Source organism: Pseudophryne corroboree, chromosome 3, assembly GCF_028390025.1.
Source record: "Pseudophryne corroboree isolate aPseCor3 chromosome 3, aPseCor3.hap2, whole genome shotgun sequence".
Lineage (NCBI taxonomy): Eukaryota > Metazoa > Chordata > Amphibia > Anura > Myobatrachidae > Pseudophryne > Pseudophryne corroboree.
The window spans coordinates 226,209,937-226,236,082 of NC_086446.1; the positions used below are offsets into that span (position 1 = coordinate 226,209,937).

A 26,146-nucleotide genomic window follows, 5' to 3' on the forward strand; every position below is an offset into this window, starting at 1 on the left:
CATTAACTAGGAGGCATTAACTATGAGGGGGTGAAATTTAGAGATTCAGCAATTCAGGGGCGCCAAAATTAGATTCTATCTTGCCCCCCCAACCTAAAAACGTTCTGACGCCCCTGACCTCACCCATATGTGTAACTGCCAGTTTTACTGTGCAAAACAGTAAGTGCAGTATACTATAGGGTGCACAATATGCAGACTACCTTGTATATTCTTTATTCAAAAACGTTAAATTAAAAATGTAAAGCCACAGGCATGTTAATGTTTTTGGTGGATTACTAAAATAAAACATTATGGGCGGTATCCAATTACCTACGATAAAACATTGGGAAAAGGCGGTATCCAATAACCCTCCATAAACCATTGGGAACAAAATCCCTGATAAGCCACGGCTCATGCCGGCTTACTGGGGCTACTAGGATAGCCACCGGTGAAGCAATTACCCCGGTCAATGACCGCGGGTAATTGGATACCGCCCTATCTGTTTATAGTAATACGTTTTTTGAGCATTCAAAGCTTTTTTAGTATTGCAGTGGGAAATACATAACATAATAGCTACATTTTACATGGATGGCCATTTTTATTGTACTTAATGGTGCAATTTACTGCAAGAGATTAGCAGTTGGCAATGTGTTAAACAGCAGTGAATTATTACGTTCACATGGAGGATGTAAAAGTTGCACAAAACAGATTGGTTTAAGGCATTACCAGGCTGCCTACGTTTTCATAAACACTTCCCATTGTCCATTACTTGGGAAAACAAAGCTGTTTAAGACACATTAGTTTGCTTTATTATCAGTTTCAGCTTTTTCAACTTTTTGTCCAGTGAGAAACTGCCAGATCCCTCCTCTGTAGTTCTCATTTCCAAGTCCGTATACGTAAGCATTCACTGCAGGGGATATCTTGGCTAGGATAGCAGGCATCTGCGTGAAGATACAAACAACTAAGGCTCAATGTGAACAAAGAAAACCTGTTAGTTGGTATTTGTTTATTACTGCAAAATTGTTTCTTCACTTGTCAATGAAATACCTGCTGTGTTTTCACCTTGTTTAATTATAGACTATTCTTACGCCATGCTGTACTTGATATGTTTGTGACTATTAATCTTTGGCAATCAGCAGATTTTACAGCTATTTTTAAGTTTATTCCTGAAGTTTTCCTAGCACAGTGGTTCTAAAACTACGTGCCTATGCACCCTGGGTTGCCACAAGGCTCTTGGTTTGGTGGTCCAGGATTTATGGTCAAAGTGATAGGTAAAAACAGTGCTAGTGGCTGCCAATCGTAAAACATGGACAATCGGAAGCACAAATCTGTCCATCACCACATAACTGAACCTAAGGCACAATTTACTTAATTTAAAATTTTTCCAAATGTATCAACAAAAAACTTTTGGCATAGGAGTGGCGTGAAAAAAATTCTGATTCTCTAGGGCGCCATTGTTCAAGAAAGTTTGGAAACCACTGTCCTAGCAGTTTAAGAGATGAAGGATGAACCATTACTCTACAATCTTCGTGCATTAGTTGACATGATTGGCAAAAGTTTCAGTATTTGGAGTTGATTCAATTCTGTTGGAACTTGTGCAATCTGCAACTGTGCTGATCTTTGGCCATTACAGCAGGAAAATCCCACTTCTTTTTGTCAGTACCTCTATGGGGTGTGAGCTTATACAAATAAGAGTTCCCTGACCAGATATATCACAATCCATTAGCCTGCAAGATGCTGTCAGCTAATTGAATCGCTCCCTCACTGTACTACAGTATTTTGGTTTGGGTGAGTTTGTGCTTCAGTATATAACTTTACTTCTTGCCTTTATTCCTTTACCCACATCATCATAATAGTTTCCTAGCTGACCCAGCCCTGTACCCATTTACACAATTATATTAGTGTACAGATCACTGCCACTTTCAATATCAGAACATTCATCCCTGCCATTTTCAAGATAATGTGCCTAATTCAGATCTGATCGCTGCTGTGCATTTTCGCACAGCGGGCGATCAGATCCGAACTGAGCATGCATATGCACCGCACAGCTACAACGGGCTTCGCTGGTCAGTGATGGGATGGTGCAAGAGGCCGTTTGTGGCTGGCAACTGACCATTTTCAGGGAGTGCCCGGAAAAACACAGGCGGGCTCAAGCGTTTTCAGGGAGAGTGTGTGATGTCGGCTCTGGCCCCGATCAGCAGGATTCAATCGCACTGGAAGAGTAAGTCCTGGGCTGCGCAGAGACTGCACAAAATCAGTTTGTGCAGCTCTGCTACACATTTAATCGCACACTTACAAAGCTAAAATACACTCCCCCTGTAGGCTGCGACTATCTGATCGCAGGGAAGCATAAAACGCAGCCCAGCGATCAGATCTGAATTACCCCCAATGTTGTTTTATTTATCTTTGATATTATAATTATTTTCCCATGATAAATCTTTAACTGAATGGATGTCCATTTATTGTCTACACTATGGGGGTCCTTCTGAGTTGATCGCTAGCTGCCGTTGTTCGCAGCACAGTGATCAGGCTAAAATTCTGCATTTCTGCGCATGTGTATGCACCGCAATGCGCAGGCGCATCGTACGGGTACAATGAGCATTGTGGGTTTGCACAGAGTCTAACGAACATGCCAGTCGCATGGCCGAACGCAGGAAGATTGACATGAAGTGGGCATTTCTGGGTGGCAACTGACCGTTTTCAGGTAGTGTTTGGTAAAACGCAGGCGTGGCTGAAAAAACGCAGGCGTGGCTGGGCGTTCGCTGGGCGGGTGTGTGACGTCAAAAGCCGTCCCTCCGTTGTTAGAATCAACACACACGAAGAGTGACTACAGGGCTGGTCTTGTTTTGCACAAAAAGATTTTGCAGGTGCTCTGCTGCACAAGCGTTCGCACTTCTGCAAAGCGAAAATACACTCTCCAGTGGGCGGCGACAATGCGTTTGTATGGCTGCTAAAAGTAGCCAGCGAGCGATCAACTCGGAATGACCCCCCATATCTGTAATGGATCATTTTGGTTTAATTGATGAAAACAAGTTGGATGCATAGACTTTGTTTCACGTAGATGTACATTTTTAACACCAGTCCTTCCACTCTTCCCAAACCCGTTTACTTAGAGACTCATGACCATCATCTGTACTGTTGGAGGCGTCTACTCCTTCTACAGTCTAATTTTTAGTCTGTGGCTTTCTGTTTGCTTTAATTGCCATTCTCAATATAAGGCAATTTCTATGTCTAAGGCAGTCATATCCTCAATTGCACAATCACATGAGTGGACAGATTACTCTAAGCACACTGGTCACTAGAACTATTCTTTGCTGATGTGAGAATTCTTATGATCTGATTTGTTGCATGATGATATGTTCTCTCCCACTTAAACACTGGGGCATAACACAGAAGTAGCAGGTGAAGATTAGCTGTGGTTCTCAAAGTACCTGAATAGTCCTGGTTTTAAAGATAACCATACTTAAACACAGATGATTTCATTAGTACCTCAGTCAGTTTGATTACACTATACCATCTGTGCACAAGCATGGATATCTCTAACACCTGGACTGTTAGGGTACCTTTGGGAATGCATTTGAGAATTATTGCTATAATGCCTAAAATCTGTTTAGGTTACCATCCTTATATTATTTTAAAAATACATATATGGACTATGTGTATATATATATATATATATATATATTTATTAGATCTATTTTTGGTGTCCCATCATACACAGTTTGATGTTGGTCACTACCGTTAGGTAGCTCCTTTGTCATCAGAATGCACACAACGCTGGATGGATATTTGACAGCGAGGTACATTTAGGACCGAATTCAATTAAACCACCTTAAACGCCAATTGTCAGAAAACCGATTTGCTGTAATTTTACTGCAAATTTCAATTCACCAACTGATCAGGTGATAAACTTGGGGAAAATCCCTATTTTAAGTTAAAAATGTCAGGATTTACTTCTGAACCCCTGGGACAGCCCCCTGAATGACTAATTAGGCACTTAGAAGTTTTAAATTATTTTTAATTGGCCAATAATGAGATGTCATTTTTGTGGTGAGAAAGTGCAAAATGATGGAAATTGGGGTGCAAGGTAAGGGACAGGTATATTGAGGTGCTTTGTGAGTGGAACAAGTGCTTTTAGACTTGCAGATGGAAGTAATCAGTCTGTTTCCCCCTTTTTTTTAATCCCCTAAAATTACCCAAATATATATTTTTTTGTCCCATTTTTATGTACCCCAAATTTTATTTTAGCATTTATTTTGCTGGGGGGGAAAAACAGCTTTCTATAATTTTTTTAATTTAAAAAAAAAAATGCATATAACGTTTGTATGACCTTATTTAAGTACCAGAAATACATTTGTTATAACCAATAAAAACATTTATACTGTTATCAGATGTTAATTTAGCTTTTTTGGGGGTATAGACAGATTTACCCATTTTTCACTTTCAGCAACAATTGCAATCCCTGTTTCAGAAATTTGCAATTGAATAGGACAAATCGCGAATGTGTCCTGGACAGTTTGAGAACCACTTTAATCTATGGGTTAGCGCACATTAAACTATGTTTTACCCCAGTGGGAAAATCCCTGTTAATTGAATAGCTCTGAGCTTGAAACCCAAACTTTTCCCTGTGTGGCAAGTACTGCACCTATCTGAAAACTGTTTTTGCTGCAAAAAAAAAAATGTGAAAATGACAAAGACAACAATCGCTGTAAATTATTGTTATTTTGCAGCTAGTTGAATTTGGCCCTTAGTATTTTGGCCTTCTTATTTATTTTTACTAGGCACTTTAGAAGTTAAACATTTTAGATTCTAAAGTTTAAAGAAAAGCTTACTATCTGCCTTATGATTAGTGATGTACAGTACTGTAGATAACCCTTCTGAATTTCATACATACTGTATTTACCATTGCAGGAAATGTGTTATCAACTCACTTCTAAAGGTGCGTACACACTGGGCGATATATCGGCCGTTCTACTGAATCGCCGATATATCGCAGGTCCTTCGGTCAGTGTGTTTGAGCGACATGTCTGTGAACGCCGTCGTTCACAGGCATATTGCGTCGGCCCTGCAGCACAGCCTATGGCCAGTATAGCGAACGATATATTGGCGCATCGTGCTGTATGACCGCATATACACTTGCTGCAGATGCCTGTGGTGATTGACAGCACAACTGGACGGGCGCATGTAAATGCCCGCCCAGTTCGTGACTTCAGTCCCGACAGATCGGGCAGTGTATATGCCTGGTCCGTCTGTAGATATATCTGCAGATCAATTGATCTGCAGATATATCTACAAGTGTGTACAGAGCATAAGTAATTTCATCCAAATCTGTCTGTTCCCAGGGACATGCTACTGATGTTGTCTGGATCAGCCATTATCTTTATAGTGCTTCTACTGAACACCCATATTATTATCATCATGTTTTTCCATTTGTATTGTACACATACCTCTTGGCATATGTGCTTCAGACTACAAGGTTCTACTGTAGCAGGATCATTTTGTTAGAAGTACAGGTTGAGCATCCCATATCCAAATATTCCGAAATACGGAAATTTTGAGTCAGACTGAGATAGTGAAACCTTTGTTTTCTGATGGCTCAATGTACACAAACTTTGTTTAAAACACAAAATTATTAAAAATATTGCATGAAATGACCTTCATGCTGTGTGTATAAGGCGATTATGAATTATGAAACATAAATGAATTGTGTGTATGTACACAAACATTGTTTATTGCACAAAGTTATTAAAAATATTGGCTAAAATGACCTTCAGGCTGTGTGTATAAGGGGGGTAATTCCAAGTTGATCGCAGCAGGAAATTTTTTAGCAGTTGGACAAAACCATGTGCACTTCAGGGGGGGCAGATATAACATCTGCAGAGAGAGTTAGATTTGGTTGGGTTATTTTGTTTCTGTGCAGGGTAAATACTGGCTGCTTTATTTTTACACTGCAATTTAGATTGCAGATTGAACTCACCACACCCAAATCTATCTCTCTCTGCACATGTTATATCTGCCCCCCTGCAGTGCACATGGTTTTTCCCAACTGCTAAAAAATTTCCTGCTGCGATCAACTTGGAATTACCCCCAAGGTGTATATGAAACATAAATGCAGTATGTGCTTAGGCTTTGCTCCCATCGCCATGATATCTTATTATGGTATGCAATTATTCCAAAGTACGGAAAAATCCAATATCCAAAATACTTCTGGTCCCAAGCATTTTGGATATGGGATACTCAACCTGTATAAATATATGCTTGACATATTTTAACAAGCACATGAAAGTAGCAAATATTAAAACAGTGTAATGTTAATCATAATCAGATAACACAAAAGATATAGGGGGAGATTATGCCTAGGGTTTACAGCGCAGCTTATAGAACACGTTGTCCAATTCAGTTAGCTGTGGGAACCCCGCATAGCATAGGTTGGAAAACCCATAGGTTCCAGCACTTTTTTGAATCACGGCGCCCTAGAGTATCAACATTTTTTTCACGGCACCCCTAGACCAAAAGTTTTTTATTGAGAAATTCAGAAAGAAATATGAAATTAAGTAAATTGTGTTTATATGCCATCCTTAGGTTCAATTGTGTGGTGAGAGGCAAGATTTGTTTCTATTTGTCCACATGTTTATAATTGACAGCCACCAGCACTGGTTTTGCCTATTACATTAATCAAAAATAATTTGAATGGGTCCTGGACAGTTAGAAAACCACTTTAATCTATGGGTTAGCGCACATTAAACCATGGTTTACCGCAGTGGGAAAATGCCAGTTAATTGAAACCCAAGCTTTTCCCTGTGTGGCAAGCACTGCACCTACAGTATCTGAATTCCCCTATAGTCATGTACTACTTTAGCACTCTTTACAGTAAAGAAACTAATGGGATTTTCTTACCATGCGTAACTTGGGAGACAGGATAGTTGCATCTTGAATGATTGCATAAAAGCATAGAAGTGAATATGGCCCCCAGCAGATGATCAATGATTTTACAGGGATGCCAGTGTTCATCTAAGGATATAAGGCATTTACAAATTTAGAGAATATTGATATTGCATTATTAAATTAACAAAGAGATAGAAATTGGTTATAAGGCACAAATCTATCCAAGTCACTTAATCCCGAGAAATGACTTTTTGCAAGGAACGTGTATAATCTCCTGCTGTCTAGTATCAAAATGATTAATGTGCAGACATGCTAGCAATACAAATATTAAATGGAAGGACTGCTACCAGCTCATTTGAATTACTGCTACGTGTTCCTATCTAGCATAACCTTTTGATATATATAAATACACTTTCTGTATTGAAATGATTTTCGAAATATACTGTAGTCTTCTAAATTAGGTGTAGCAGCAGATAGAATTAAATATCTGTTAAAAACAAAATGTAATTATTTGTTCTCATTTTAAGATGAGACACCTTATTGGCTCCTCTGTAAAACAGGTTTCTTTCCTGATCAGATCCATCTTCCAATAAACTTTGCCACACTCACCAGATGAACTACCATATTAAGTTGCCTTAAGGCGGGTACACACTACACACTACCCGATTGTGGAATGCCGGCGACAGATAACTATCGTTGAACAATATAGTGTTTAACGATATAGTGCGTACACACAAAGTTATCATTCAACGATAATGTTCAGTGTCATCACCTCCAGCATTCCCGAACATGCTGCTAAACCCGACATTGACGCGTTGAGCTGCATGTCAGCTCAATATTGGTGATCGCTGAACGATGTGCTGGAGTGCACATCGTTCATCGGTCACCAATATTTTCCCCACACACTGAGCGATTTCAGCCTAACAATAAATGATAACGACATTTATATCGTTATCGTTTATTTTTTAGGCTGAAATCGCCTAGTGTGTACCCCCCTATATAGCGCACAAAGCCTTGATGCAAATTAAAGGGAGATTAATAAGATGACACATCATTAGTCTGCAGTATTCACAGTATACTATACATCCTCCATTACACATCAGTGTGGCCTATTCACAAATGTATCTTTCTCTATCGTCCTAGTGGATGCTGGGGTTCCTGAAAGGACCATGGGGAATAGCGGCTCCGCAGGAGACAGGGCACAAAAGTTAAGCTTTAGGATCAGGTGGTGTGCACTGGCTCCTCCCCCTATGACCCTCCTCCAAGCCTCAGTTAGGTTTTTGTGCCCGGCCGAGAAGGGTGCAATCTAGGTGGCTCTCCTAAAGAGCTGCTTAGAAAAGTTTAGTTTAGGTTTTTTATTTTACAGTGAGTCCTGCTGGCAACAGGATCACTGCATCGAGGGACTTAGGGGAGAAGAAGTGAACTCACCTGCGTGCAGGATGGATTGGCTTCTTAGGCTACTGGACATTAGCTCCAGAGGGACGATCACAGGTACAGCCTGGATGGGTCACCGGAGCCGCGCCGCCGGCCCCCTTGCAGATGCTGAAAAGAGAAGAAGGTCCAGAATCGGCGGCAGAAGACTCCTCAGTCTTCTTAAGGTAGCGCACAGCACTGCAGCTGTGCGCCATTGCTCTCAGCACACTTCACACGGCAGTCACTGAGGGTGCAGGGCGCTGGGGGGGGGGGCGCCCTGGGCAGCAGTGGAAACCTGTTATTTGGCAAAAAATACCTCACATATAGCCTCCGGGGGCTATATGGAGATATTTAACCCCTGCCAGAATCCGTTGAAGAGCGGGAGACGAGCCCGCCGAAAAAGGGGCGGGGCCTATCTCCTCAGCACACAGCGCCATTTTCCCTCACAGAAAGGCTGGAGGGAAGGCTCCCAGGCTCTCCCCTGCACTGCACTACAGAAACAGGGTTAAAACAGAGAGGGGGGGCATTAATTTGGCGTTAGAAATATATATAAAGATGCTATAAGGGAAAACACTTATATAAGGTTGTCCCTATATAATTATAGCGTTTTTGGTGTGTGCTGGCAAACTCTCCCTCTGTCTCTCCAAAGGGCTAGTGGGTCCTGTCCTCTATCAGAGCATTCCCTGTGTGTGTGCTGTGTGTCGGTACGTGTGTGTCGACATGTATGAGGACGATGTTGGTGAGGAGGCGGAGCAATTGCCTGTAATGGTGATGTCACTCTCTAGGGAGTCGACACCGGAATGGATGGCTTATTTAGGGAATTACGTGATAATGTCAACACGCTGCAAGGTCGGTTGACGACATGAGACGGCCGACAAACAATTAGTACCGGTCCAGACGTCTCAAAAACACCGTCAGGGGTTTAAAACGCCCGTTTACCTTAGTCGGTCGACACAGACACAGACACGGACACTGAATCCAGTGTCGACGGTGAATAAACAAACGTATTCCTCATTAGGGCCACACGTTAAGGGCAATGAAGGAGTTGTTACATATTTCTGATACTACAAGTACCACAAAGATGGGTATTATGTGGGAGTGAAAAAACTACCGTAGTTTTTCCTGAATCAGATAAAATAAAATGAAGTGTGTGATGAGGCGTGGGTTTACCCCGATAGCAAATATTGACGTTATACCTTTTCCCGCCAGAAGGTAGGGCGCGTTGGGAAACACCCCTTAGGGTGGATAAGGCGCTCACACGCTTATCATGTGGCGTTACCGTCTCCAGATACGGCCGCCCTCAAGGAGCCAGCTGATATGAAGCTGGAGTAATATCCTAAAAAGTATATACACACATACGGTGGTTATACTGCGACCAACGATCGTCTCAGCCTGGAAATGCAGTGCTGGGTTGGCTTGGTCGGATTCCCTGACTGAAAATATTTTAGTGATATAGAGCATTTAATAGGATGCAGTCTATATATATATATATATATATATATATGCGAGATGCACAGAGGGATATTTGCACTCTGGCATCAAGATAAGTGCGTTGTCCATATCTGTCAGAAGATGTTATGGACACGACAGTGGTCAGGTGATGCAGATCCCATACGGCACATGAAAGTATGGTCGTATAAAGGAGAGGAGGTACTTGGGGTCGGTCCATCGGACCTGGGGGCCACGGCAACAGCTGGGAAATCCAACCTTTTTACCCCAAGTCACATCTCAGCAGAAAAAGACACTGTCTTTTCAGCCTCAATCCTTCCGTTCCCATAAGGGCATGCGGGCAAAAGGCCAGTCATATCTGCCCAGACATAGAGGAAAGGGAAGTAGACTGCAGAAGGCAGCCCCTTTCCAGGAACAGAAGCCCTCCACCGAGTCTGCCAAGTCCTCAGCAGGACGCTGGGGCCGTGCAAGCTGACTCAGGTGAGGTGGGGGGTCGTCTCAAGAGTCTCAGCGTGCAGTGGGATCACTCGCAAGTTGACCCCTAGATCGTACAAAGTATTATCCCAGGGGTACAGTTTGGAGATTCGAGACATTTTTTTCCTCGCAGGTTCCTGAAGTCTGCTTTACCAAAGGCTCCCTCCGACAGGGAGGCAGTATTGGGAAAAAATTCACAAGCTGTATTTCCAGCAGGTGATAATCAAAGTACCCCTCCTACAATCAAGGAAAAGGGTATTAGTCTTCCACACTATATTGTGGTACTGAAGCCAGACGGCTTGGTGAGACATATTCTAAATCTGAAATCTTTGAACACTTACATACAAAGGTTCAAATCAAGATGGAGTCACTCAGAACAGTGATAGCGAACCGGAAAAAAGGGGACTATATGGTGTCCCTGGACATCAAGGATTACCTACATGTCCAAATTTGCCCTTCTCAACAAGGGTACCTATGGTTCGTGGTACAGAACTGTCAATATCAGTTTCTGACGCTGCCGTTGAATTATCCACGGCACCCCGGGCCTTTACCAAGGTAATGGCCGAAAAGATGACTCTCTTCAAAAGAAAAGGGCATCTTAATTATCCCTTACTTGGACGATATCCTGAAAAGGGAAAGGTCCAGAGAACAGTTGGAGGTCGGAATAGCACTATCTAAAGTAGTTCTACGACAGCACGAGTGGATTCTAAATATTCCAAAAATCGCAGCGTTTTTCCGACGATACGTCTGCTGTTCCTAGGAATGATTCTGGGCATAGTCCAGAAAAAGGTGTTTCTCCTGGAGGAAAAAGCCAGGGAGCTATCCGAACTAGTCAGAAACCTCCTAAAACCAGGCCAAGTATCAGTGCATCAATGCACAGGAGTCCTGGGAAAAATGGTGGCTTCTTACGAAGCAATTCCATTCGGCAGATCTCACGCAAAAAATTTTCAGGGGGATTTGCTGGACGAATGGTCCGGATCGCATCTTCAGATGCATCAGCAGATAATCCTGTCTCCAAGGACAAGGGTGTCTCTTCTGTGGGGGCTGCAGAGTGCTCATCTTCTAGAGGACAGCACATTCAGCATTCAGGACTGTGTTCTGGTGACCACGGATGCCAGCCTGAGAGGCTGGGAAGCAGTCACACAGGGAAGAAATTTCCAAGGAGTGTGGTCAAGTCTGGAGACTTTTTCTCCACATGAATATACTGGAGCTAAGAGCAATTTACAATGCTCTGAGCCTAGGAAGACCTCTGCTTCAAAGTCAGACGGTGCTGATCTGGTCGGACATCATCATGGCAGTCGCCCACGTAAACAGACGGGGCGGCACAAGAAGCAGGAGGGCAATGACAGCAAGAACTTTTCGCTGAGCGAAAAATCATGTGATAACACTGTCAGCAGTGTTCATTCCGGGAGTGGAAAACTGAATTTCCTCAGCAGGAATGAATTCCACTCGGAAAAGTGGGAACTTCATCTGGAAGTTTCCACATGATTGTAAACCGTTGGGAAAGACCAAAGGTGGTCATAAGATGGCGTCTCACCTGAAGCGCCAGGTCAAGAGACCCTCAGGCAATAGCTGGGTCGCTCTGGTAACACCGTGGGTGTACCAGTCGGGTATGTGTTCCCTCCTCTGCCTCTCATACCCAGGGTATTGAGAATTATAGGAAGGAGAGGAGTAAGAATTATACTCGTGGCTCCGGTTTGGCCAAGAAGGACTTGGTAACCGGAACTTCAAGAGATAAGAAGGGTCTTGATTCAGCAAGAATCATGTCTGTTCCAAGACTTACCGCAGCTGCGTTGACGCAGGGGCGGGTGAACGCCGGATCCTAGGGGAAAAAGGCATTCCGGAAGAGGTCATCCCTACCCTGGTCAGAGCCAGGAAGGAGGTGACCGCACAACATTATCACAGTTTAGGTGAAAATATGTTCCATGGTGTGAGGCCAGGAAGGCTCCACGGAAGAATTTCAACTAGGTTAATTCCTATATTTCCTGCAAACAGGAGTGTCTATGGGCCTCAAATTGGGGTCCATTAAGGTTCAAATTTCGGCCTGTCGATTTTCTTCCAGAAAGAATTGGCTTCAGTTCCTGAAGTCCAGAAGTTTGTTAAGGGAGTACTGCATATACAACCCCTTTTGATGTCTCCAGTGGCACTGGGGGATCTCAACGTAGTTTTGGGGATTCCAAAAATCACATTGGTTTAAACCACTCAAATCTGTGGATTTGATATATCTCACATGGAAAGTGACCATGATGTTGGCCCTGGCCTCGGCCAGGCGAGTGTCAAAATTGGCGGCTTTGTCTCACAAAGCCATATCTGATTGTCCATTCGGACAGAGCAAAGCTGCGGACTCGTCCCCAGTTTATCCCTAAGGTGGTGTCAGCGTTGCACCTGAACCAGCTTATTGTGGTACCTGCGGCTACTAGGGACTTGGAGGACTCCAAGTTGCTGGATGTTGTCAGGGCCCTGAAAATATAGTTTTCCAGGTCGGCTGGAGTCAGGAAATCTGACTTGCTGTTTTATCCTGTATGCACCCAACAAGCTGGGTGCCCCTGCTTTTAAGCAGACTATTGCTCGTTGGATTTGTAGTACAATTCAGCTTGCACATTCTGTGGCAGGCTTGCCACAGCCAAAAATATGTAAATGCCCATTCCACAAGGAAGGTGGGCTCATCTTGTGCGGCTGCCTGAGGGGTCTCGGCTTTACAACTTTGCCGAGCGGCTACGTGGTCGGGGGAGAACACGTTTGTAAAATCCTACAAATTTGATACCCTGGCTAAGGAGGACCTGGAGTTCTCTCATTCGGTGCTGCAGAGTCATCCGCACTCTCCCGCCCGTTTGGGAGCTTTGGTATAATCCCCATGGTCCTTTCAGGAACCCCAGCATCCACTAGGACGATAGAGAAAATAAGAATTTACTTACCGATAATTCTATTTCTCGGAGTCCGTAGTGGATGCTGGGCGCCCATCCCAAGTGCGGATTATCTGCAATACTTGTACATAGTTATTGTTAACTAAATCGGGTTATTGTTGTAGTGAGCCATCTTTCAGAGGCTCCTCTGTTTTCATACTGTTAACTGGGTTCAGATCACAGGTTGTACAGTGTGATTGGTGTGGCTGGTATGAGTCTTACCCGGGATTCAAAATCCTTCCTTATTATGTACGCTCGTCCGGGCACAGTATCCTAACTGAGGCTTGGAGGAGGGTCATAGGGGGAGGAGCCAGTGCACACCACCTGATCCTAAAGCTTAACTTTTGTGCCCTGTCTCCTGCGGAGCCGCTATTCCCCATGGTCCTTTCAGGAACCCCAGCATCCACTACGGACTCCGAGAAATAGAATTATCGGTAAGTAAATTCTTATTTTTTCCAGAGTTGTCAGGGTATATTTACTAAACTGCAGGTTTTAGAAGTGGAGATGGTGCCCATAGTAACCAATAGGATTCTACTTATTTATCTGGCACAGCATTTTCCAACCGCTATGCCATGGCACGTGTGTGCTGCCAGTGTTTCTTCTATGTGCCACCAGAGATCGCCGGCTGCCGCCATAATCACTACCGCTACTGTTTCTGTGGGCAGTGCTGGACTCTTCCGCTTACTCGCTTACCCTTCCGCTCGCCTAGTGCTGTTCCTTGCTTCTTACTCCAGCTGCATAAACTTGCACCGCTCAGGCAGGGAGAGGGAAAACTGTGCTCCTTGCTTCTTACTCCAGCTGCATAAACTTGCACCGCTCAGGCAGGGAGAGGGAAAACTGTGCTCCTTGCTTCTTACTCCAGCTGCATAAACTTGCACCGCTCAGGCAGGGAGAGGGAAAACTGTGCTCCTTGCTTCTTACTCCAGCTGCATAAACTTGCACCGCTCAGGCAGGGAGAGGGAAAACTGTGCTCCTTGCTTCTTACTCCAGCTGCATAAACTTGCACCGCTCAGGCAGGGAGAGGGAAAACTGAGCTTCACAGCTACTGATTCACAGGTAGGGGCCAGTGTATTTTTATATATTTAGTTACTGTGTGTGTGTGTGTGGGAGGGGGGGGGGGGGTGGGGGGGGTGTCAATGTGTGGAATTACTGTGGGGGCCAATGTGTGGAATTACTGTGGGGGCCGATGTGTGGAATTACTGTGAGGACCAATGTGTTTAATTACTATGGGGGCCAGTGCATTTGTTTTATTACTGTGGGGTCCAGTGTGTCTGCCTAATACTGCCGGGGACAATGTGTGTGTTTTTTTACCCCATGGAGACCAGTATATTTAATTACTATGGGGGGTCAATGTCTAGAATTACTGAGGGGGTCAATGTGTGGAATTACTGTGGGGGCCAATGTGTGGAATTACTGTGAGGGCCAATGTGTTTAGTTACTGTGGGGGCCAGTGCATTTGTTTTATTACTGTGGGGTCCAGTGTGTCTGTTTAGTTACTGCAGAGGACAATGTGTGCATTCTTTTTCCCCGTGGAGACCATTATATGTATGTTTTATTTCCCAGTGGGCGCCAATAAGTGTGAGGGTTTTTTCCCCATGAGGTACTGTTGGTGTGCCTTAGCAATTTTAAAATGTTGTTCCGTGTGCCGCGAATTGAAAAAGGTTGATTATCACTGATCTAGCACCTTCCAGAAGATAATAGCTGGAATCTAATTGGTTGCTATGGCTAACATCTCCACTTCTAAAAAAAAAAAAAAATGCACTTTAGTAAATCCTGTATACCCCATAGAGTCAATATTTAAGCCACATGCTTGGCCACAGCTGTGTGTCAGCACTGCGGGTACAGATATTTTCAACACGTACCTATTATTTAACGTCATTTTTCTCTTTTTTTTCTTTACATTTTTCTCTTTTTTCACCCTATGTTGAATATTGTATGTAGCCATTTATGCTCTACATATAATTATTTTTCCTTGTTTTTACATTCAAATATATTATCTTATAATTCATGTTCTTTACTATGCAATATATACAAAAACCATGCAGTTGATGCTAATTTTATTCCATTAAATCAAAATAAGATAAAGTAAAATCTGTTCAGATTTTGTGTAAAACACAGCTAAACTTCTTGTGGTGTACTTTTTTCAGCTTTCTGTTTTTGGTCATTCACTGTCTAGTAGTCATGACATTTAAACATTAGCTATTTATAAACCTAGTAGTTTTGCTTTTATTCTTTGCCATTTTCACTTAATGTGTAGCTTTTCAGATCATCCTTTTGTTTTCACATGAATAGACAAAGTATCTGCAGAAGTACAAGTCAGTGGCTGAGTTCTGGGTAGAGCTCAAACAAAGTTTATTGTGAAAAGTCACGCAGAACTGAAAGCGCATTCAAAGCAAAGCCTAAAAGTAAAAGTTACATAAATGTCCCAGTTGTTACATCTGCATAAATTCAAATGCTTAAAACTTGCAAAGAAACAATTCATTGTATTCACTAAATACAGAGCAAGGATTATTTGTGGTTTTCCCAACAAGCTTATTATGAGCTGCCCCAAGAATGCAGGGGATCAGTGAGATAATTGGGCTGAAAAGAACATTACCTTGATCTGTCCACTTTTCCTTAGCTTCTGGAATATGGATTGGTAAGCGGTCATCATTATAAACAAGGGGATTAGATACTCAAAGAAAGCCATTGGTAAAACATAGGAGATGAAGTTTCTGCAAAAAAGTTATTGTAGGAAAAACCATTAATAATGAAATCATATGTCTGTCTGTGACATAAGAAGGAACCTCCAAATACTGTACACCACAACTGCCCTAAATAGCAGGTGAAGTGTTTAAAAAGTAATGTTAGGCAATGCTATCTCTCTCTCTCTCTCTCTATATATATATATATATATATATATACATATATATACATTCCCATAATTAGTAATACTATGCTTAGCATATTATTATTAATGTAAAATAGCTTAGAAGTCACCTTTAATATATGATTATTTATTTCAAGTTACAGTGTCAATATGCATGAATTAAGCTAGATGACATTGTAGGCTGATCATTTCAGAAGGATTTGGCAGTCATCCATATTTACTAGTAGTTGTTTACCCTGTGACAATGTTTCTGCCTTATTTCAACAAACATTTAGAGCAATAATCAATTGTTATATTGCGATATTCAATTGATCTCTTTTATCATGCCGAACTCGCCCATAGAGGTTGGGTTTACCTGCAAAATAAAGGGTGCAACACGAAAAGTTCCGTTTGACGGCTCAAATGGGTCACTTTTGGGGCATTTCATTTCCCTGCCCCGGGGAGTGCGAGCTGAAATGCCGGCACCACCAGCCATTGTGCCTAAATGGAGCAACAATTGAATTGCTTCGTTGGACACCATCTTGTGGCTGCTGGAGCAAGAACCATTGTATAGCGCCCTTAGTGTAATAGAGCAGCAGTTTACTTAAGGACTGGAGTGACTGAATGTTTAAGGAGCTGTTATTTTATAGGTTCCTGCGACTGAAATCTCTAAATTATTATTATTATTATTATTAAATTTTATTTATAAGGCGCCACATGTGTTTCGCAGCGCCGTACAAAGGACAGTACAGGGGACAAAACATTACATTACAGTAAATAAATAACAGAAATAGAGTACAGGTAACAGAGCACCACACATTCTCAAGACATAATACAGCTAAGATGTAAGTATTGAGGGAGTGATCATCGTACTACTAGAGGCTGGTGGCCATAGATGGAGATGAGCCTTTACTAGCAGGATAAAGATGGTCGTTGAGTAGGGGAGAGCTGTGAGTGAAATGTGTTGAGACGAGGGCTTAGATAACAAGAGGAAAGAGGGCCCTGCTCTGAAGAGCTAACAATCTATTGGGGAGGGGCGACAGACAGATGACAAGAGGTGCAGGCAAGTGGGAGGTAGCCTGATGGCAGTATGCAAGCAAAGCTGAGATGTTCACGGCATGAGGCAGGGGGGTGGAGGCGCGGCTTAAGCACTGGGTTATGCATCGGGAGGGTATGCTTTGATGAATAGGTGGGTTTTTAGTGCCCGTTTGAAGCTTTGCAAGGTTGGGGAGAGTCTAATGGAGCGGGGGAGTGCGTTCCACTGAAGGGGTGCAGCACGGGCAAAATCCTGAACTCGTGCATGGGAAGCAGTGACCAGGGCGGTGGAAAGGTGACGGTCATTAGTCGACCGTAGGGGGTGGGAGGGAGTATGAAGGGAAAGGAGGTTGGAGATGTAGGGAGCAGTGGAATTAGAGATGGCCTTGTATGTGAGGGTGAGTAGTTTGAAGAGGATTCTGTAGGGGAATGCAGTATAGTTTGTTAATTGATCACATACGTAACCTAAATAAAGAGAAATAAAACCACTGTCCAGATGAGACTTACCTATCATCACTAGGGAATTAAAACATGCAGTTGTATCACAAAGTACTGCACTAATACATTAATTCCACTTTGTAAAGTTGAATATTAAGGTCATTAATAAAAAGGATGTAAATAGTTGTTTTTTTTAGGTGCGCTCTTAAATAAATAGGTATTACCTCTCAAGATGTGAACAGAGGATGTACTAATATACCTTACAAGAATACACTCTTAATTTAAAAGACTTTTTATTGTTAAAAAACAATAAAAAATGTATTCAAAAGTTCATTTCCTACACATTCTCTTTTACATAGAACAAATGTCCAGTGTTTTACAGGTTTACATGTCTATAAACCCGGGTGAAACAGTTTTTATTAAGAACTTATAAACACAAAATTATTGTATGAACAAGAAAATTATAGACATGTACCTGAGAGGTACTGTAATACCTATTTATTTAAGAGTGCACCTCAAAAAAAAAAAAAACCAACAACTATTTATATTTATTTCTATAGGCCTGCTGTGGCAAGAGGCCTTTTTTGAGGGAAGCAGCCTGATTAAAAAAAACAAAAAAAACTAATCTATAAATTACAAATAATATCAGCACTAATTCATGTTCTGAATTCCTATATACTGTCAATAGCACACAAGGAATCCATTTGTATTATAATAAAAAGGATGGTTAATAATCATATATCCCATTCGCCTAACTATTGCACAGATCAGTCTTTTCCCAACTGGCTCATTCGGTCACAGGATGGTTGCGTGTATTAGTAGATATTATAGCATGTTATGAATTTACCAGGGACGTATTAAGAAAGGAAGGGGCCAGTGTTCAGTCTCCATCCGGGCCCCTTCCTCTCTTGCCGGCAGCCAGAAGACTCTGAATACTAGTAGACTCTGGGGCTTAACCAGAGTCTATTGTGCATTGCAGGTCTCTGGGAAATTGGCGTGGTGGCTTTTTTCTCTGATTTTCCGATTGCTTTTGTGCAAAATGCTTGGATAATGGCCATCATGCTGATGTCGGACTCCAGAGAGGTAAGTAATTAAGAAATGGGTGCAAGGTTTGCCTCGGGGACCTATCTGTACCAGACACCCTGCACCCAATATAGATATACCACTGCCTCACCTAATTTACTGTTTGAATACACGGTTCACAGGGCCATATTAAGGTTTGTTTGAGTCCAGGGTAACCAACTTGTGAGGACCCCTACAAAAAAAATTGTTAATATGATATGCTCGCAATGTTATTAAAAAGTAGTGATGTGCACCGGACATTTTTCGGGTTTATTGTTTTGGTTTTGGATTCGGTTCCGCGGCCGTGTTTTGGATTCGGACGCGTTTTGGCAAAACCTCCCTGAAAATTATTTGTCGGATTCGGGTGTGTTTTGGATTCGGGTGTTTTTTTACAAAAAAAACCTCAAAAACAGCTTAAATCATAGAATTTGGGGGTCATTTTGATCCCATAGTATTATTAACCTCAATAACCATAATTTCCACTCATTTTCAGTCTATTCTGAACACCTCACACCTCACAATATTATTTTTAGTCCTAAAATTTGCACCGAGGTCGCTGGATGGCTAAGCTAAGCGACACAAGTGGCCGACACAAACACCTGGTCCATCTAGGAGTGGCACTGCAGTGTCAGGCAGGATGGCACTTCAAAATAATTGTCCCCAAACAGCACATGATGCAAAGAAAAAAAGAGGCGCACCAAGGTTGCTGTGTGACTAAGCTAAGCGACACAAGTGGCCGACACAAACACCTGGCCCATCTAGGAGTGGCACTGCAGTGTCAGGCAGGGTGGCACTTCCAAAAAACTGTCCCCAAACAGCACATGATGCAAAGTAAAATGAAAGAAAAAAGAGGTGCAAGATGGAATTGTCCTTGGGCCCTCCCACCCACTCTTATGTTGTATAAACAGGACATGCACACTTTAACGAACCCATCATTTCAGCGACAGGGTCTGCCACACGACTGTGACTGAAATGACTGGTTGGTTTGGGCCCCCACCAAAAAAGAAGCAATCAATCTCTCCTTGCACAAACTGGCTCTACAGAGGCAAGATGTCCACCTCATCATCATCCTTCGATTCCTCACCCCTTTCACTGTGTACATCCCCCTCCTCACAGATTATAAATTCGTCCCCACTGGAATCCACCATCTCAGGTCCCTGTGTACTTTCTGGAGGCAATTGCTGGTGAATGTCTCCACGGAGGAATTGATTATAATTCATTTTGATGAACATCATCTTCTCCACATTTTCTGGAAGTAACCTCGTACGCCGATTGCTGACAAGGTGAGCGGCTGCACTAAACACTCTTTCGGAGTACACACTGGAGGGAGGGCAACTTAGGTAGAATAAAGCCAGTTTGTGCAAGGGCCTCCAAATTGCCTCTTTTTCCTGCCAGTATACGTACGGACTGTCTGACGTGCCTACTTGGATGCGGTCACTCATATAATCCTCCACCATTCTTTCAATGGTGAGAGAATCATATGCAGTGACAGTAGACGACATGTCACTAATCGTTGGCAGGTCCTTCAGTCCGGACCAGATGTCAGCACTCGCTCCAGACTGCCCTGCATCACCGCCAGCGGGTGGGCTCGGAATTCTTTGCCTTTTCCCCGCACCCCCAGTTGCGGGAGAATGTGAAGGAGGAGATGTTGACGGGTCATGTTCCGCTTGACTTGACAATTTTCTCACCAGCAGGTCTTTGAACCTCTGCAGACTTGTGTCTGCCGGAAAGAAAGATACAACGTAGGTTTTAAATCTAGGATCGAGCACGGTGGCCAAAATGTAGTGCTCTGATTTCAACAGATTGACCACCCGTGAATCCTGGTTAAGCGAATTAAGGGCTCCATCCACAAGTCCCACATGCCTAGCGGAATCGCTCTGTTTTAGCTCCTCCTTCAATGTCTCCAGCTTTTTCTGCTAAAGCCTGATGAGGGGAATGACCTGACTCAGGCTGGCAGTGTCTGAACTGACTTCACGTGTGGCAAGTTCAAAGGGTTGCAGAACCTTGCACAACGTTGAAATCATTCTCCACTGCGCTTGAGTCAGGTGCATTCCCCCTCCTTTGCCTATATCGTGGGCAGATGTATAGGCTTGAATGGGCTTTTGCTGCTCCTCCATCCTCTGAAGCATATAGAGGGTTGAATTCCACCTCGTTACCACCTCTTGCTTCAGATGATGGCAGGGCAGGTTCAGGAATGTTTGGTGGTGCTCCAGTCTTCGGTACGCGGTGGCTGAATGCCGAAAGTGGCCCGCAATTCTTCGGGCCACCGACAGCATCTCTTGCACGCCCCTGTCGTTTTTTAAATAATTCTGCACCACCAAATTCAATGTATGTGCAAAACATGGGACGTGCTGGAATGCACAATATTGCTGGCGTTGTCCGATGTCACAAATCCCCAGGAGAGTCCAATTGGGGTAAGCCATTTTGCGATGATGTTCCTCAGTTTCCGTAAGAGGTTGTCAGCTGTGTGCCTCTTCTGGAAAGCGGTGATACAAAGCGTAGCCTGCCTAGGAACGAGTTGGCGTTTGCGAGATGCTGCTACTGGTGCCGCCGCTGCTGTTCTTGCTGCGGGAGGCAATACAACTACCCAGTGGGCTGTCATAGTCGTATAGTCCTGAGTCTGCCCTGCTACACTTGTCCACATGTCCGTGGTTAAGTGGACATTGGGTACAACTGCATTTTTTAGGACACTGGTGACTCTTTTTCTGAGGTCTGTGTACATTTTCGGTATATCCTGCCTAGAGAAATGGAACCTAGATGGTATTTGGTACCGGGAACCCAGTACCTCAATCAAGTCTATAGTTGCCTCTGAATTAACGGTGGATCCCGGAACCACGTTTCTCACCGCCCAGGCTGCCAAGGCCTGAGTTATCCGCTGTGTAGCAGGATGACTGCTGTGATATTTCATCTTCCTCGCAAAGGACTGTTGGACAGTCAATTGCTTACTGGAAGTAGTACAAGTGGTCTTCCGACTTCCCCTCTGGGATGACGATCGACTCCCAGCAGCAACAACAGCAGCGCCAGCAGCAGCAGGCATTGCACTCAAGGATGCATCGGAGGAATCCCAGGCAGGAGAGGACTCGTCAGAATTGCCAGTGACATGGCCTGCAGGACTATTGGCTTTCCTGTGTAAGGTGGAAATTGACACCGAGGGAATTGGTGGTGTGGTTTGCAGGATCTTGGTTACAAGAGGAAGGGATTTAGTGGTCAGTGGACTGCTTCCGCTGTCATCCAAAGTTTTGAACTTGTCACTGACTTCTGATGAATGCGGTCCAGGTGACGTATAAGGGAGGATGTTCCTAGGTGGTTAACGTCCTTACCCCTACTTATTACAGCTTGACAAGGGCAACACACGGCTTGACACCTGTTGTCCGCATTTGTGTTGAAATAATTCCACACCGAAGAGCTGATTTTTTTTGTATTTTGACCAGGCATGTCAATGGCCATATTTGTCCCACGGACAACAGGTGTCTCCCCGGGTGCCTGACTTAAACAAACCACCTCACCATCAGAATCCTCCTTGTCAATTTCCTCCCCAGCGCCAGCAACACCCATATCCTCATCCTGGTGTACTTCAACAGTGACATCTACAATTTGACTATCAGGAACTGGACTGCGGGTGCTCCTTCCAGCACTTGCAGGGGGCGTGCAAATGGTGGAAGGCGCAAGCTCTTCCCGTCCAGTGTTGGGAAGGTCAGGCATCGCAACTGACACAATTGGACTCTCCTTGGGGATTTGTGATTTAGAAGAACGCACAGTTGTTTGCTGTGCTTTTGCCAGCTTAAGTCTTTTCATTTTTCTAGTGAGAGGATGAGTGCTTCCATCCTCATGTGAATCTGAACCACTAGCCATAAACATAGGCCAGGGCCTCAGCCGTTCCTTGCCACTCCGTGTCGTAAATGGCATATTGGCAAGTTTACGCTTCTCATCAGACGCTTTCAATTTTGATTTTTGGGTCATTTTACTGAACTTTTGTTTTTTGGATTTTACATGTTCTCTACTATGACATTGGGCATCGGCCTTGGCAGACGACGTTGATGGCATTTCATCGTCTCGGCCATGACTAGTGGCAGCAGCTTCAGCACGAGGTGGAAGTGGATCTTGATCTTTCCCTATTTTAACATCCTCATTTTTGTTCTCCATTTTTTAATGTGTGGAATTATATGCCAGTATCAATAGCAATGGCCTACTACTATTTATACTGCGTACAACTGAAATGCACCACAGGTATGGATGGATAGTATACTTGACGACACAGAGGTAGGTACGGTAGTGCAGTGGCCTACTGTACCGTAATGCTATATATTATATACTGGTGGTCAGCAAACTGTGCAAAACTGAAATGCACCACAGGTATGGATGGATAGTATACTTGACGACACAGAGGTAGGTACAGCAGTGGCCTACTGTACCGTAATGCTATATATTATATACTGGTGGTCAGCAAACTGTGCAAAACTGAAATGCACCACAGGTATGGATGGATAGTATACTTGACGACACAGAGGTAGGTACAGCAGTGGCCTAGTGTACCGTAATGCTATATATTATATACTGGTGGTCAGCAAACTGTGCAAAACTGAAATGCACCACAGGTATGGATGGATAGTATACTTGACGACACAGAGGTAGGTACAGCAGTGGCCTACTGTACCGTAATGCTATATATTATATACTGGTGGTCAGCAAACTGTGCAAAACTGAAATGCACCACAGGTATGGATGGATAGTATACTTGACGACACAGAGGTAGGTACAGCAGTGGCCTTCTGTACCGTACTCCTATATATTATATACTGGTGGTCAGCAAAATTATGCACTGTACTCCTACTGTATACTGTCTACAATGCAGCACAGATATGGAGTGTTTTTCAGGCAGCCAACGTATACTGGTGGTCACTGATCAGCAAAACTCTGCACTGTACTCCTCCTATATAATATTATACTGGTGGTCCCCAGTCCCCACAGTAAAGCAGCACACTGAGCACAGATATGGAGTGTTTTTCAGGCAGACAACGTATACTGGTGGTCACTGTCAGCAAAGCTCTGCACTGTACTCCTCCTATATAATACTGCTGGTCCCCAGTCCCCACAATAAAGCAGTGTGAGCACAGATATATGCAGCACACTGAGCACAGATAATAAGGAGCGTTTTTTTCAGGCAGAGAACGGATAAAACTGGTGGTCACTGATCAGCAAAACTCTGCACTGTACTCCTCCTATATTAATATACAGCTGCTCCCCAGTCCCCACAATTAAGATATAACTAAGCAAGCACAAATATTTGCATCAACAATGAATAAACGGAGAGGACGCCAGCCACGTCCTCTCCCTAACATTTCCAATGCACGAGTGAAAATGGCGGCGACGCGCGGCTGCTTATATAGAATCCGATTCTCGCGAGAATCCGACAGCGGGATGATGACGTTCGGGCGCGCTCCGGTTAACCGAGCCATACGGGAGAATCCGAGTATGCCTCGGACCCGTGTAAAATGGGTGAAGTTCGGGGGGGTTCGGTTTCCGAGAAACCGAACCCGCTCATCATTATTAAAAAGTATTATGTGTAAATACTCCCAGCAGCACAAATGGATTGAACATACTGTAGTGCTCCCAGATCATATTGTGCAACACAGAACTCCCAGTTCCCATTATGCTACAGTGCCCCCCAGGGGCGTTTCTAGAGAGGAGGAGGCCCGTGTGCATGCTCCGGCTGGGCCCCCTCCTCTCTAGCCGGCAGCGCTGTGTAGACTGTGGGCACTAGGGTCCCTAGGGGACCCTACCACTGTCCCAGAGTCTACAGCGCATGTGTAGATCTCCGGGAAAATGGCGCGGCGGACATTTTCCCAGTGATTTTCTTACTGCGCATGCGCGTCTTATCGGGAAAAATGGCGCTGCACCATTTTCCCAATGATTTCGGCAGTGCTGCTGCTGCGCTGCAGGACTCTGGAGGCTAAGTATTTCAATTAAATGGGTGCAGGATGTGCAGTATCGGACCCCCAGCACCCCAGGGTACCCGTGTGCACCGCACACTCTGCACCCATTATTAATATGCCAGTGGCGCCCCCCACAAAGGTGGTGTAGCTGTGTGTGGATGCCCCTACATGTGTGTAGCCCCCTGGGTGACAGCACTACGTGCCCTGTTAATCCTGCACTTCTGGTTCATAGTGTTAGATGAATAAGTAAACTAGACCCTAAAGTAACAAGTTCTGTCACTTGACTCTTTGAAAGTGTGCTACAGTGGAATGCGTGATAGAGCGAAGGCAAAACTCATATTTATCACCTCATTCAAGTACTTGTTTTGTTTCATATTGAAACATGGGTCATCACTGAAACCTGGCTCTCCTCCTCTGACACCACCTCCCCTGCTGCCCTCTCCTACGGAGGCCTCTCCTTCACCCACGCGGTCAGACCTGATGGCCGCCAGGGTGGAGGTGTGGGCATTCTTCTCTCCCCTAACTGCACCTTTCGCGTCATCCCACCTGAGCCCTCCCTCACCTTCTCCACCTTTGAGGTCCACACTATCCGCCTCTTCTACCCCATTCACCTCCATGTGGCAGTGATCTACCGCCCCCCCGGCCGCTGTACACCTTTCCTTGACAACTTTGCTGCCTGGCTTCCCCACTTTCTCTCCTCCGACCTCCCCTCTATCATCCTCGGTGACTTTAACATCCCTATCGACATCACTAATGCAGCTTCCTCTAACCTTCTTGCTCTTTCCACCTCCTTTGGACTTTCCCAATGGTCCACCACCCCTACCCACAATCTCGGCCACTCCCTCGACCTTGTCTTCACCCACCGATGTGATCTCTCTGATTTCTCTAACTCTTCCTTCCCTCTCTCTGACCACCATCTGCTTTCTTTCACCCTCTCATCTTCCCCTCTCTGCTCCACACCCAGACCCACCATCACCAGACGCAATCTCGGGTCCCTCAACCCCACTATTGTGTCCTCCCTCGAGACCTCCCTCTCTCCTCTTTCCACTATGACTTGTCCCAACCAGGCAGCCTCCGTCTATAACTCTTCCCTTACTGCTGCTCTTGACTCTGTGGCCCCCCTCTCATCTGTCCCCCTCCGCCGCTCCAAACCCCAACCATGGCACACCAAACTCACACGATTCCTACAAAAATGTTCACGGTCTGCAGAACGCTCCTGGAGGAGATCCCACTCTCTGGCTGACTTTGTCCATTTCAAGTTTATCCTCTCTTCCTACAGCTCTGCTCTTTCTCTCGCCAAGCAATCCTTCTTCAAAACACTCATCTCTTCTCAGTCCTCCAGTCCACGCCGACTCTTTGAAACTTTCAACACTCTCCTTCGCCCCCCTCCTCCACCCCTCCCCTCTTCCCTCACTCCCACTGACTTTGCCTCCTTCTTCATCTCCAAAATTGAGGATATTCAAAATTACATCTCCTCCCGTCACCCTTCCGCTGCACCTCTGCTCACACCATCCCTCCCGCCCATCTATCCCACCCTGTCCTGCTTCCGTCCCACCTCAGACAAGGAAGTCCACTCCCTCATCTTATCCTCTCCCCCCACAACCTGCCACTTGGACCCCCTCCCCTCCCGTCTTCTCCGCTCCCTCCCCCCAACTGCCTGCTCCCACCTTGCTCACCTCTTTAACCTATCGCTCTCTACTGGCATCTTTCCTGCACCCTTCAAACAT

The 26,146-nt window shown here is 44.4% G+C and overlaps 1 protein-coding gene across 2 annotated transcripts in view; it reads right to left on the reverse strand.

The window, feature by feature from the left end:
* Positions 1–553: 553 nt before the first annotated feature.
* RGR (retinal G protein coupled receptor) overlaps positions 554–26,146 on the reverse strand; it is a 51,901-nt gene continuing 26,308 nt past the window's right edge. For both annotated transcript variants that reach the window (XM_063958863.1, XM_063958864.1), the window contains exons 5-7: positions 15,700–15,817; positions 6,877–6,990; positions 554–920 (exon numbers count right to left, since the gene is read on the reverse strand). In XM_063958863.1, the coding sequence (XP_063814933.1) occupies positions 777–920; positions 6,877–6,990; positions 15,700–15,817 (376 nt within the window). In that variant the 3' untranslated portion in view covers positions 554–776. The remainder of the gene's footprint in view (positions 921–6,876; positions 6,991–15,699; positions 15,818–26,146) is intronic.